This window comes from Lactuca sativa, chromosome 4, assembly GCF_002870075.4.
Source record: "Lactuca sativa cultivar Salinas chromosome 4, Lsat_Salinas_v11, whole genome shotgun sequence".
NCBI classification, from domain to species: Eukaryota; Viridiplantae; Streptophyta; class Magnoliopsida; order Asterales; family Asteraceae; genus Lactuca; species Lactuca sativa.
Window position 1 is genome coordinate 33,776,659 of NC_056626.2, and position 15,350 is coordinate 33,792,008.

Consider the following 15,350-nt stretch of genomic DNA (forward strand, 5'->3'; position numbering starts at 1 on the left):
CGGTTAGAAAACAACAGATAGTGACTGATAAATAAATCTTGTCGCTTCTCCTGTATCGATTCTCTCCTACTCCACATTTCTTCAAATAAACAACTAAAAAAAATCGAACAGAACAGTATGACAAACAACAAGTTCAACAAATCTAAGATGATTCGTTGACTTCCTGGTGATTCCAAACCCAACGGGTTCATATAACTTCAAAACTAATAAAAATTTATTTTTTAGAGGGAAATTTGATTTAGGGTTTCCTGTAAATAACAAAAAAAGGAATGGAGTAACAAGAAGATGAAAAACTCAAAATCGGATTTGAAAATCTTACAGACGGGGTGTGTTGGCGGATGACAGCGCATGAGGTGGGTGTCACTGGCGAAAAGGGGAGGGAAGCATTAGCCATATGACGATTGTGTTGATTTTCTTGGTACTCGGATAATGGTGAGAACAATTGGCCGATCCATGATAGGTTTATGGAGAGGATTCCCGATGAATTTTGGTGGAGGTTGCAATGGGAATGAATTGAGGAATGAAATAAATTAAGGTATCGATTAATGAGTTGAAAACGAGATCGGCGAGGAGAGGAAGTGGGCGGTGGTGACGGTGATGGTGTTGATGTCGATGATGAACGTGTTCTACCACACACACGACTAGGTCAAATATATTTACTTTATATCCTTAATTGCAGGATTTCAATCAAATGATTTCCTTAATTGAAAGTATTAAATGTCCAAAATACCCTTAAATGATTTATTTTATTATTTGTTATTTCTTGAATTCTCATTGGTGCAGTTAGACACACAATAGTTGCTAGAAACATTTGAACCTAGCAATATATATATATATATATATATATATATATATATATATATATATATATATATATATATATATATATATATATATATATATATATATATATATATTAGTTTAGGCTCGCGAGCCCACTACTTGAAGCTTGGCTCAAGCTCGTTTAATAAACGAGCCTCATATTTAGGCTCGAGCTTATTTAATTCGATCTCGAGTCGAGCTTTTAACGGATCGATCCCGAATAGCTCACGAGTAGCTCAACTCACTTACACCCTAGATACGAGAGAGAGAGAGAGAGAGAGAGAGAGAGAGAGAGAGAGAGAGAGAGAGAGAGAGAGAGAGAGATGAAGTATTATATGGTCGATCTCATTAACAATATATGTCTCAGTGATTCAGTGATACACAGAGACGGTTTTATTTGGGTGCCCGCAGTGGCACTGGCAACCTCTGCTTTTTCTGTAAGCAGTGTAAATTTTTCGATATTTTTTATTTTATTTTTTATTTTTTCTACTTACCGGCAACACCTACTACGGACCGACAACATCTACTATCAAATCCTGCGTCCGTCCCTGGTGATACATATACAAAGTTCTGATATCAGACCCTGTATTGCAACAAAAAATGGAATATGGCAATGACAAGCTTATATTTTTTGACAACTCCCATATCAGATGATACATTAATGAGCCTGTCATCAAATACAAGTTTTGGCTTGCCTGTCGAGGAATACCTCCATTTTTTTGACAAAATGGTTGTCTTCAATGCATCTCTGATTAGCATAAAAGTCAAAAATAATTCAATTATATCTTGATGGAGAGTGCTGATTCTATCCAACTTTGCTGTGGATGAGCTTTCATGTCTTAACAAGGTTCGATACTTCACAAGGCTGTAAAGTAGAATTAAATATGAATATTTGCTTCAAATGTATATGAATTGGTTAATTCAAACCAAGATACAACTAAAAGAACGAAAAGACAAATATACAAATGAAAAACAAACATGCACATGATCAGTAATACTATCTTAGATATATTTCGTCTAACTACTAGAGTTCTAAATTCCTTATTATACCCATATGATATGGTCACCACAGTTTCAATATCTATATTACAATAGATAATTCCCAAATTACCTATCTATCCCTCATAAGCATTATATAATTGCTATAGCATGTGATAGGGCTAAACTTTTGCCTTTTCTTTTAAATGGTCACTAAAGCTTTTTTTTTTTTTTTTATGTGCAGTGTGGCTCCTTAAACTTTCAAATTTGGAGTTAAACAGGGAAATATCCCAAAGTAAAGGGGTCGCCTGGTAATCTTGGTGAGCTAGCTTTGAGATGGCTTTTTGGTTAACTCATGTGACCATGACATGACATCCATATGGATTTTTCTGTTAAATGTATTTTTTATATATTAAAAAAATATTTTTTCTTGTTCTTTTCCTGTTTGAAAAATAGTTTTTTAAAATCATAAGTCCCACCATCATCATCACCACCATTGTCCACCTCCCACCACCAGATTCCTTTAATCCATCGTGAACACACCAAAAAAACTCAGAAAAAAATGAAGGAATTCAAAGCATAAAAAACCCAGAAAGTAACTTGAAATGTGTTTACCAAATAAAACAAAATCAAAAACATGGCACTTGATGAAGATGGAGGTTGAAAATGGAAGACCTCTACAAAAACAAGTGAGCGCTTCTTTTTTGGAACGATCCAACTTATTTTTATCCAAAATTTCTACCAATTTCAACATTCAACATAAATCCCTACCTTATTCGAACCCTAGCTACACAATTTTATTTCCTACAGGGAACCAAAAGAAAAACAATAGGTTTTACCTTCAATTTCGGTCTTGATATATCTTTCTCCATCTAAGATACTGCAGCCAGTGGCGGAGCCAGAAATTTTGATATGGGGTACAAACATTATCAATATATATTCGATGTAGTTATCATATCCCAGACATTAAAAAATATGGTACAATATCTTAAGCTGAGGGTACAATAACATAAAACATGTTTACAAAAAATATTTTTATATACATAAAACAATTTTTTTGGGGATGCTGTAGTACCCCAACGCCCCATGTAGTTCCGTCATTGACTGCAGCCTCGATCTTCTCTATACTTCTTGTTTATGTTTGGCGACTAGACACCTCAGAAACTAGGGGTGGAATTGGTACGGTACGAATTCATTTTTCTCTAAACCGTGTACCGTACCAACTATAATTGGTATTAAAAATTTGATACCGGTACCGTACCAAGTATACTTGGTACCAATTTATTTGGCTACCAACAAGTTTGGTTGGTACAAATTGGCAATGGTATATATCAACTTCTTTTAATTTTCTATTATAAGATTTAAAAATAAGCAAAGACATCGAGAATTTGATGTGTAGTATAGAAATTAGTTACATAGTTCTTTTAGTTTACAAAAGAATTCTACTGAAGTAACGCTAAAGTAACGTTTTAATATTGTGCTTTAATGTGGTAATAATGATTGACTAATACGACCAAATGACTAATATAATGTTATTAAAACTGCAAACACTAAATACAATTAACAGTTGATATATATATATATATATATATATATATATATATATATATATATATATATATATATATATATATCAAATGAATTGGTTGGTACGGTATTACCATGATATTCTAATTTTTATACCATTACCATACCGATATTGATTAATTGGCTACCAAATATATTGGCTACCAAGTTTCTTGGTTCGGTTAATTGATAACATGTTTGTTAGTTTTCCATAGTACAATTTTGCCAGCCCTACCAAAAACACCCAAATGCTCTCTTTTCTTCCGATCGACTACTCTCATGATCTCCTCCTTCTGTCCCATCTATGTTCCATTTAAGTTTTCTATTAATTTTTTTTTAGAAAAATGAAAAAGGAATAAAGAGATCTACGTGGATGTCCATGTGTATAAACGTATAATTATGCCAACTAAATTCTTCTCAATCGCATATAAAATTCAGGTTATTATTAAACTGGGAAAAAAGAATTCATATTATTCTTTTCATATGTAATTAAACCAAAAGACAAAAGTTTGTTAGACTATACTAACAATTGCTCCAAATTATATGATGTCATTATTATCATGAAACGTCTAACACACAATTAGACAACTATAAAGAGGATAACGTTCCTCTCTCTTCATGATTAAAAATGTAAATGTTTGATAATATCTAGCTACCAATAAAAAGTGATGAAATTAGGTTCGGTAATATAGTAAATTCAGATATAATATTGAAGTGAACATATTGGCTATATGCCTATATCATAGTAATAGAAACACAACACAGTTTGTCATCAAATGTGATAACAAAACTATGCAAAAGTTTTTTTTTTAAGATCAATTGGTAATTTGATTTCGCTAACTCAAATCTTTATCATCTACCTCCCTTCACAAAAGACCAAAAACTTCATGTTTTTGGAACTGAGTTAAACGAAGAAGCATAAGAAGGGTGTATGTGAGACATCATGGAGATTGTCCGAAATGTCCATTGGTTCATCATCTCATGAATTTCTTTTTGCAAAGAATAAAAAACATACATAATAAATATCAATATAAATATTAAAATAAATATTTATAAACAAACAAATAAAATATAATAAAAAAATACCACATGCCAAATAAGCACCAAAATTGGTAGTTGTAGCCGGTAAAAATGGTATATCTAAATAAAAAAGTTGGTTACTCAAATTAACGTATAACAACATACTTCAATGATATTAAACTTGCCATTTTGGGCAAACTACTTAGTAATTTAATTTACGAAAATTTGTATTTAGGGCATGTTTGGCAATGAGTTTTTTGGCTGCTTTTAGGAGCTAGAACCTTAACTTTTTTAAAAAAGCTCGATTTAGAGGAACAAAAAATTTGTTTGAGAGTATGAGTTTCAAATTTTAATTTACAACATAAACCTTTTAATTCAAAAGTTATTTCAAGTGATTTTAAAGTAACGTTTCAGCCTATTATAACAAAAGTACTATGTTACCCTTAAATGTTATGTATCTTTTTTTTGGATGTAACTTTATATAACTTTGCAATTTTTTTTAAAAAAAATTGCAAATATTTTTTGCTAAACATTTCTACACAAATAAAAACACAACTTCCGGTTAAAAATCAATGCTACATATTCTAGCTTCCAACACTAGCTTCAACTTTAACTTCGGCTCCAACTGAAGCTTCATCTTCCTCCAACCATATTTTTACCGAGCATATCTTTTGTCTATCAAAATATTTATTAGATGATGAAAAATTTGAAAAAGAATCCTTGGTCATGTTGCAAATGACATTATAAACAATTTTCCGTTAACGGGGCCTTTTAGACAACATTTAAGGTCGCCGTGATAATAAAAGTTTTGTGTAGCCGATTAGCATTCATCTAAAAAAACATGTTTTAACTTCAGGTAGATGGATTTCCTTATTGTAAGGTGTTTTGTATTTGAGACCAAGCATGCATATGCATTTTCATTATGGAGAAGCTCTAATAAAACAGAAGAAACACAAGGTTGCACTACAAGAATAAGCATCTATAGAGACGAGATCATTGTCGTTGCTATAGTCTCCCTGTAGAGACGACATGTCGTCCCAATAGAGTTGACCATCTTTTTTTGACTTTTGAAGGTATAGCGACAACTACTCGTTTCAACATATTAAGCGCGAAAAGAAGTGGGTTTGGCGCATTCTTGTAATAGTTGTGGAGACGAGTTATCGTTCTTATAAATAACAAATAACAAATTTTTTAATCTATTTACAGAAAAGAAGTCATTTTGAGGATAACTATACGGACGATTTGTCGTCCCCATGACAAAAATATATATTTTTTAATCTATTTAACTGGAAAACGGAAAAAGGAGTCGTTTATTTTAGGTTATACAGACGACTTATCGTCTCCATAGGGTTCACATCAGAGAATCCGTCTCCCTTTGGTGGTCTCCGATCTTCTTCTCTGTTCCTCTCTCAGGAGGCTATTTAGGCTATTTGCTCACATCATTTGTCAACACTTGAATCATCTCCATTTCTCGTTCGTTCAAGGTGTTTAGAGCTTAAGAAAATCTCCATTCTTCTTTACAGGTTCGTTCAAGCTCATGCGCATCTCTAATTTTTCTATGTTTTTTGTTCCTTCTTCTTGTGATATTCTATGGTTTCATAGTTGCTCTCACATGAGGCGATTTGCTCAAATCGATAAGCAAATCTCCATCTCTGTTTCTCGTTTACCAGCATAGCTTCTGCGATTAAAAGGAAATTTGATTTCTAATTACTGACAACCTCATTTTGCTATTGAGGACGAATATCGAGATATTGAGCAACATCTAGGTCCAGAATAGAGTTGGCATCTGTTTGAGCAACATCTGCGATTAATCAGGTTGCTCTCAGCTCGATGTAAGAGTAGACTTGTATAAATTACATAATTGGTGCTTGTGATATTGGATTTATAACTAATACTGATACTGGAATCATGACTAAATTTGTTTAAGTTAGCTTGTTCTTGTTGGTAGGGTTGTCAATTTGGTACCTCATTTTGTTAATTTTGTTTTGTTTATTTACTTATTCTTCAAATTCATATGATCCTATCTGCAACTCCATAAATAAGCTTCCAGTTTTAGTCTTCGAATTATAAATTTCACGGTTATGTTTTACTCGATTGTAAGCTCAAAAATGTTGTGACTATGGTTTGATTGTAAGTTCAAATTGTTGTCCATTCTTTCATCTATTATTCGGTATATAACAGGTTGTTGATGTTATCAAGTCTGTACTTAATATGCCAAATTGTTTATGTAAGTTAACTTTTAGTTACTTATATGGTTGGTTTAAGCTTTAGGATCCTACTGGTGCAGTTTCTGGTACTATTGATCACAAAGTGCTAACCAAGGGTGAATTTGGAAATGGTATTTTTGATGCTCCATAAGGTATGTTGTGTTTATAGTTATCCATATCTTCGTACTTGTACAAAATCAAATTCTAGTTTTTGGAATCATTTTAAATTTATAAATTTACACCAGTTTTTTTTATCTAGGTTTCTGTGTTATGCATATGATGATTTTTAATGCACATCTGCACACCCCTCCTGTCATTATCATATATGCAAAACTTCTCTTGGATGTTTTTCAAGATGAGGGGATTAATTTGATAGGTATGAGAGAAGATGATGATATAATCAACAGTTCCAGTAGTGCCTACGAGACACTTTTATGTTTGGTCTTGGTGGGTCCTTTACAAAGACATGGGTTTTCCAGGTATACGTGATTAATTAAAGGTTCATTCAAGTTTATGGTAGCTTATACCAACTTTACAGATCATAATTCATCAATATACAAAATTCAAAAGTCTTTTTTGGGACACCTGAAGAACAAGAAGCACTTGCTAAGTTGCTGAGGTTTAGTGATGTTAAAATTAAAATTGAAGCTTTCTATCTTCCTTTTTAATTACAATTTTTTTAATTATCAGTTATCACCTTCTGTTATGCCAGGCTGAATCAATGACTGGGTTGGGAAACCCAATATAGCTGGAGAGGAGTTGCTAAGTAAAGGAGTCCGAGCAAAATAGGTGATCATTAAAATGGGATAAAAGGTAACATTTTATAAGTAAAAAAGAAGCAACACAAATAGAGAGCTAGTTCTGATTCCACCTTTTTGATGCAGTGGACAAAAGCTTGGATTTTTTTTGTCCTTTTCATTCAAGAGTCAGAAAAATGCTCAAAATAAAAACTATAAAAACTTATCATCAAAAAAAGGTAGTAGAAGAGTGCCCGCATACAGGGACAATGATTGATTGCCCACTGCATCAAAAAGGTTTTCTTTGAGGCTAATTTAGTAGTTTACATCTGTCTTTTTGTTGTGTAATCTTAATTCTTGTCAGTTATAGTGGAGATACCTGATGAAAAAAACAAGAAGAAGAACCTACCACTTTTGAGAAGAGGAAGAAATATAAACCTCCTCCTAGAGAAGAGATCTGAAAATCCAGGTACATAAATGTCTCTTTGGTATTATGTATATAATGCAACTTGATTTTGAAATGTTAAAAATAAAAATCAGTTATACTTTCATTATTTTACACTTAACAGAAAAGGTAAAAACAGAAAATGGCAACTGTTTTATCAAATTAGCAGTAGTGGCTTATTTGAGGATGATTGTTTTTTGAACGATAAAAAAAGTATAGTTATTTAATTGTTGTAGAAAAAAAAATGTTTAGTGGCTAAATTGATGAAGCCTTGAAGCTTCTTTGCTTTTCTGTATTTTAAGAAAAAACATGTGGTGTAGTAATTTTGTATCCATGAATATGATGCTTATGGTTAATGGGGTGGGATTATGGTGATGCAGGGAAGAGAAGAGAGAAGCTCTAAGAGAAGCAAGAAAAGTTATAAGTACCAACAAAATGTCAGCTCATGTATGGGCAAACCTATAGAGGCGACATGTCGTCTCTACAAGTACATCAACCACGACGGCCTGGTGTTGCTATAGGATGACGGCTGTTGATTGCATCTCTATCTATAGAGACCACCTTTTGTCTCTATAGCTGTATCTATGGACACGACAAGTTGTCTCTATGGTGGTATCTATGGAGATAACATGTTGTTTTTAAGATGAAGCTATAGAGATGATTTGTCCTCTCTATAGATATAGTTATAGAGACCAGCAACTTGTAGCGACGAACCAAAATTGGATGACATGTCGTCTTTAAAGACAACCTATTGCGACGATAGTTTTAGTGACGACCAAAAGGATCTGTAGCAACGGGGCTATGGAGACGAAAGCTATAGGGACGACTTGTCGTCCCAAACATCTATAGAGACGACTTTTGAACCTATAGAGACAACAATGTTCGTCCCTATAGGTCCCTATATGAGAAGCCTGGGCTTGGCCTATTTTTTATAAGCTACACACGCAAAAGCAGAGTTGTCAGCAGCACGAAACAGCAAAACAAGGAGTCGATCGACATGTGCATTTATGGTTTGCCATTTCTGTAAATTTAAGATCAGAATCGAAATAATCACATTGTGTTTACTTGTTCAAAGCAACAAATGTATTATATTGAATATCAAACTCGACAAAATCATGACATGCAACAAAACAAAGCGAACAGGATCAATGAAAACTTCAACAAGTCGCATATTTGTACTCCAAATTATTGTTTTAAAATCAAGTTAACAGATATATTACAAGTATAAAAGGAATCATAATCAGAGGAAGTGCATGTAAGTTTTTGATTTTGAGAGAAATATGACAAATAAATTTACCTCCAATCTTCTTTTCATCTTCTTCGATTTGGGACAGACCAAACGGATTTGCTATAGGATAGAAAAGGTTTCTGGTTGGTTTAAGTAAATGGCTAATTTATAGTTTTGGTTCCATCATTTCAAATTTAGACTGCATTTACACCTAAATTCAGTTTTTGATTTTTTAAAAAGGGGCCCGGGTTATATCATTGGAAAAGCAGTTTTATAGACATGTAAACTCTTACTTGTGTTTATATATTGGTCGTCAAGCATCAAAATAGAGGAAGATACGACGAATTTGGGAATTTAAAAGTAATCATAATCAATCCAAAAGACATGTAAACAGGTTCAAAATAGATAATAAAGGCATTGTGTTTTAACAATCCTTATATTTCAACAATTAAACTTGTATCACTAAAACTTAACTGCCTTTGCAGGCAACGTTTTCGGGCGTTCGATAATTAGCTTGGCTTCTGGTGATGCACGTGGAAATTGCAAGTATACCAAATCTCGAAGCATCTTAACTTCTTCCTCAACAGAAACAGATGTACTGAGCTTGATTCGTGTTTTCTTAAGCAGAGGCGACTTACCCATTATGAGCTTTACAAATTCCATCTCAGAAGCATAGTTATGGAAACTTGTTATCACCAGTTCTTTAAGATGATCCAACTTAAGCCCAAAATAATCTTGAGGATCAAGCAAAGTAGTGCAAGTTTGTGCAACATAACGAATCATCTAATCAGAAAAACATGTCAAAATTGTCAATAAAATTATGAATACTCATTACCAACATGTGATAAAATATAGTTTTCATTTACCCTCAAGTTAATTTTCTCTAAATTCGGAGAGCTGTTGATCACACAGAGAGTGGAGGAAATCTGATCTTGTTCATGAAAACACACTTGAAGGACAAGTATCCTCAAGTAGACTAGTGAAGTGGGGAGCTTTTGTGACATAACACCTGCATAGAAGTCCTTTAACCAGATCCCAGAACATTAATGATTAAAACAAATATTCTTGCATGAGATAAAACAACCAAGTTAGTTATGTATTACTATTACCTTGTTCTCAAACCAAGAGATGTTCACAACTTGAGCCGATGGTAAACACGTAAACAACTCTACAAATGTACACTTGTTTCCTCCTGTAAAGTCTAAACAATCATATCCAATCTGCATAAATACATTTGTAAGAGATATTTTATATTACGAAACTACATGAGTCGTAGTTATATGGACTTTATTTACCCATGTAAATTCCTCAAGTAGTGGGCAACTGATAAGGAATCGCTTCAGCATAGTGGCAGTGATGTAAACCTCATAAAATTTCAGGCTCTTCAACATACTAAATTCATTAAACGTTGATGGAAGCTCAATTATACAATATTTGAGAAATAGGTGTTCTAATCCTTGCAATGAAAAGAATGAACTTGGTAACTTGTAGTATTCATCGAATTGATAAACTTCAAAAATGAATTTCTTGATATTTTTGCTCCATGAAAGATGAAGTATTATCTGGTCAATCTCATTAAAAATTTCTTCATCTGAGATACAAATACAAAGTTCCAATATCGGACCTCTGTGTAGCAACAAAACATGGAATATGGTAATGACAAGCTTATATTTTTTGACATCTTCCATATCAGATGATACATTACTGAGCCTATCATCAAATACAAGTTTAGGCATTCCCTTCCAGCAATGCCTCCATTTTTTTGACAAAATGCTCGTCTTCAATGCATCTCTGATTGGCATAAAAGTCAGAATTTTTTCAATTATATCTTGAGGGAGATTGCTGATTCTATCCGAGCTTTGGCGTTGAGCTTTCATAGTTCCTAAAGGTTGGATACTTCACAAGGCTGTAAAGTAGAATAAAATATGAATCTTGCTTCAAACGTATATGAACTGGTTACTTCAAAGCAAAATACAACTAATATATAGAACGAGAAGACAAATATACAAATGAAAAACAAACATGCACATGATCAATAATACTATCTTAATATATTTTGTTTAACTACTACAGTTCTAAATTCCTTAGGTGATCACCACATATATCTTATATCAATGTTACAATACATAATTCCCAGAGTTACCTGTGTCTATCCCTCCCAAAGCATTATATAATTGCTATAGCATGTTATATGACAATTAGACAATTAGACATCTATGAAGAGGATAACGTTCCCCTCTCTTCATGATTAAAATTGTAAATGTTTGAAAATATCTACCAAATATATAAAAAGTGATGAAATTAGGTCCGGTGTTTATAGTCGATAAAGATAATAACGAAAAGAACAGCGTAGTTATATCAACTGTTAACACAACTAAACTTCATGAAGTTGAGATAATCAAAAGTTTGAAAGGAAACCTGAATGGTTTAGCTCTAGGCCCTAGGGTTCCGATGGGTGGGACTTTGGGAGTTGAAGTCTTGAAAGACCGCCGATTACAAGAATGGAAGCAAAGATATGGTTTATATGGCGGGGTTGTTATAAATGTCTATTTTGTATATTTGATCCCTCCTTTTCCGACACTGAACTAAAAAGGTCCCTTTAAGTTTTCCCCTTTTTTTTTGTATTTCTTTTAGAGTAAAAGAAATTAAATTGTTTTCTATCTTTTAGCCTACAAATATTCATACCTATTAAAATTATGACCAATATCATTATTTTATATATTTTTTAATTATCTCATTAAGAGTATATTAGAAATATATCAAATAAAATTAAATTGAATGGATCATATAGTTTGGCCAAATTTTCACTTTTGGTCCTAGTATTGACTTTTTGTAACGGTGGTTCATGTAGAGGATTTTGGTAACACAATGCTCTCGTTACCTTCTATATTCCACCATTAAGAAGGTATTTGAATAAATTAACTTATAACTTATTAGCTGATTGTGGTTGGAATAAGGAGTTTTTTACAAAAGTGTTTGGATTAGTTTATTGTGGTGGGAATAAGCAATAAACTGATAAACATTTTTAAGTGTTTGACAAACAAAATAGCTTATATGAGTAAAATGACCAAAAATGGTTTCCTCTTATATGTTGACATATTTTTCTTATTAAAACAAAAGAGTTTTGCTTTTGAAATAATAATAATAATAATTTTCTTATCCAAGAACTAAAAAAACATTTATCATGCAAACCTATATTAGACCATAAATTTCATTCTAGATCCATATTATCCATCACACATAGTTATAACCCATTCCATATTATCCAAAATAGTTTCATGCTACTATATTAAACCATAAAATGAAAATACAAAAGAGTTTCAAAACAAATCATACGTCATTACGTGCATGAGTGTTTGACTTTAAGAAAATCTGTCCCGCAATCATATTGCGTACTGCACTCATATGCATATCGTCATTTCGACGTTGTACACTTAATACTTCGTCATGTGGCTCAATACCATCATCGAGTTCTTCATCATTGCGTGGAATATAAGATTCTTCTTGCGCTATTCGAAATGTTGCATCACCACTACCGCTCATTCTAATGTAATTATGAATCACCATTGAAGCTAGCAAATTTTTCACTTGGGTCTCGAAGTCAAAATTTACATGCATATCTCTTGGTAACACCCATCGAGCCTTCCAGACTCCAAAAGTTCGTTCAATTACATTGTGAAGTGACGAATGATAATAGTTAAATTTTTCTTTGAATCTTTTAGTTCCCATGCGGCACGAGTCTGTCTACGTCTAAAATCAGGAATATGATAACAGATCTTCAAACCTTTGTGGGGAGCAAGATAACCTTTTGTATTTGCATATCCGACGTCTACGAGGTAAAACTTACCTATAGAAGTACAAATAAAGCATATGATTGTTATTCATTTATACCGTTTGAAAATATAAAACTTCTATTAATAAATAATAATACTAAATTCGGCTGGAAGTGTAAACTTAGCTTCACGTCTCCTTCGTGCTTCATTAAAAATTCTCAGGTCATGTGCGCTCCCCTCCTATAAAGCCCATGCAAAGGTAAAGCACATGTTGAAATCACATGCTGCCATAATATTTTGAGTAACACATTCTTTCGTCCAATGTATTTGATTTGGTCATGTTGCAGACGTTGTGGAACAGAGGCCTTCATGTGTGTTCCATCGATAGCACCAATACAATTCTACAAATTCAAAAAATATAATAAGTTACCAATTATTTTTACAATTACACAAATTCAGCATATAACATAACTTTGCAATAAAATAAGTACCTTGAAGTATGGATAATACCGAGGGTTATTTAAAACATATTCTGGTATAGTTTTATTGTAGTTAGCATTTGGTTTGATGAGGTCCTTAGGTTAGCCACAACATCCAAGACTTTATGAAAATGCCTATGGATTGTTTCCCCAAAATGGTTAAAGAACTCTTGAACTAACCGATTTCCACATCAATCCGCTAAGTACAACATGAAAATACCAAAGGACTCTTGAATAGATATACGACGTGATTTCTTTAACCCATAATGTGAACCAAGATCCCTACATAACATGTTGAAAACCCAGACACATAATCTGAAAAGTTCATAACATCGTCTCTCATGATCGTTAAGGATTTCATTGATAAGCATGCTTCATGTGCGCGAAGATGAACGGCGACGTCTACATACGTATTTCGATTTATGAGTCAATAGTAACCCTTTCACAGCAAGCCCACATAAAAGAAGCGTTTGAATCTCTTCATTTTCTTTAATTTCATCACAAGAGTCATTACTGACATATGAGTCATCATTGGCCATGAAATATCTTGTTAGTAAAGGAAAAGGAAAAAAGGGTAAGATGGAGATTTACCACCTACTACATAAAATCATGGCAAAATCATGGAAAAGGAAACAAAAGTAAAATCATGGGGCAAGGCGAAATTGACCCCAAAACAAACATGAAACGGAATTGCGTTAAAACAAACACAAAACAACCGTTTAAAGTCAACGCAATAGATAAAATGATAAGTCTAACACAAGACAACCGTTTAAAGTCAACCTAATATATAAAAGGATAAGTCTAACACATGATATCAAAGTAGAGTATGTATTCAACTACTTCTCTTTCTCTATAAGCCTCTTGAGAAACTCCATCTTTGTTTCATCAGTCTTTGGAACCATAAAATTTTGGAAAGTTGGCTTCTTTAGAAAGATCTCTAATGCTTCCAAATATCCTATTGAGCCTTCTTCAAAACCCAGGAAAGTAGACACACTTTCCATGCAATCTTCTGTTGTCAGTGAGTGTGTGGTCTGTCTTGAGGTCTGAGTGCTCCTTATTAACAAAACATCAAAAATAGTGTCCAATATCTCTTCATATAACAAGCTTACCATACTTTTTCCTTAAAATTTTCTTTTGTTGTCATGCTTGGGAGTTAACTTCTTTCCCCTCCTTTTCTTACTAGAACTATCATATGTGAGAAAAGGATCAACATCATCAAATAAGAGGACTTCATCACTAGGTTCTTTTCGATCCGTAATATCCACAAATTATACATCATCCGGAGTGCTACTGTCGCCAAATTCGCAAGGTACCTTAGTCTTGTCTCCAAAAGATACGGTATCCCGAAATAAAGCCTTGTAATATGTCTCATATACCTCCAAATTCTTATCCTTAAACTTAGCATACTCTCTATCTTCCTATATGTAGAAAATGAGAATATCACGAAAAACACAATACAAATAATAAATTGCTAGATAAAATTTATAATTATTACCTTTATTTTCTCATCCCACTATTCCTTTCATGCTGAGATTATATTTCTCATGGGATCAATTGAAATTCCCGTTTCTAGTCTTGTTAAACGGTCATAATATTTGAACTCTTTCCACATAATGTCCCATTTGTTTTTCTTTTGATTTCTGTCCAAATCTTTAACTATTCATTCCAAAAGCCTGTTACATAAATTTTGGCACGCGATCTTATTGAAATAAGTATCCCCTCTATTCCTGTTTTTAGCTCGTTCATACATTCCTCAAGAGACCCTTTGAATGTATGAAGATCCCAATTAAATCTATTTGTAACTTTCAGTTTGGGTGTATCAATACCCGCATCATGAACATTGACAGTGTCCATTACCTATATTGAATCATGGTAACGAATGACTAAAATTTTAAACTTTCACCCCTAATGTTGAATCAAAACATGCAAAGGAATTTGTAAATGCAAACAAGAATTACCAGCATCAATAGCAGCAAATAACAACAAGAATCAAGGATGAAGAAAAAAAAGAAGCATCACAAGGGCGAGTTTTCTGTAGCAGCAAACAGGTAGAAGCAAAAGAAAAAAGAAACACGTAGAGGAATTTGTAAATGTA

At 33.0% G+C, this 15,350-nt stretch overlaps 1 protein-coding gene and 1 long non-coding RNA gene across 15 annotated transcripts; one reads left to right on the forward strand and one right to left on the reverse strand.

Annotated features, from left to right (window-relative positions):
* The first annotated feature begins 5,697 nt into the window (after positions 1–5,697).
* On the forward strand, positions 5,698–8,974 carry LOC111896505 (uncharacterized). 14 transcript variants are annotated; one of them, XR_006190176.2, is made up of 8 exons: positions 5,698–6,201; positions 6,652–6,745; positions 6,853–7,072; positions 7,132–7,212; positions 7,306–7,406; positions 7,478–7,627; positions 7,695–7,799; positions 8,156–8,974. It is a non-coding gene; the product is annotated as an uncharacterized LOC111896505 (long non-coding RNA). The 14 variants fall into 14 exon arrangements; XR_006190178.2 differs by having other exon boundaries at positions 7,701–7,799; XR_006190179.2 differs by having other exon boundaries at positions 7,478–7,569.
* Positions 8,975–9,257: 283 nt separating this feature from the next.
* LOC111896494 (F-box/FBD/LRR-repeat protein At1g13570) lies at positions 9,258–11,493 on the reverse strand. Its single transcript, XM_052770818.1, has 5 exons — positions 11,422–11,493; positions 10,290–10,909; positions 10,113–10,223; positions 9,870–10,025; positions 9,258–9,786 (listed from the first exon to the last, which is right to left on the reverse strand). The coding sequence occupies exons 2-5, from the start codon at positions 10,878–10,880 to the stop codon at positions 9,466–9,468; spliced, it is 1,179 nt and encodes a 392-aa protein (XP_052626778.1). The 5' UTR covers positions 10,881–10,909; positions 11,422–11,493; the 3' UTR covers positions 9,258–9,465.
* Between the last annotated feature and the right edge of the window lie 3,857 nt (positions 11,494–15,350).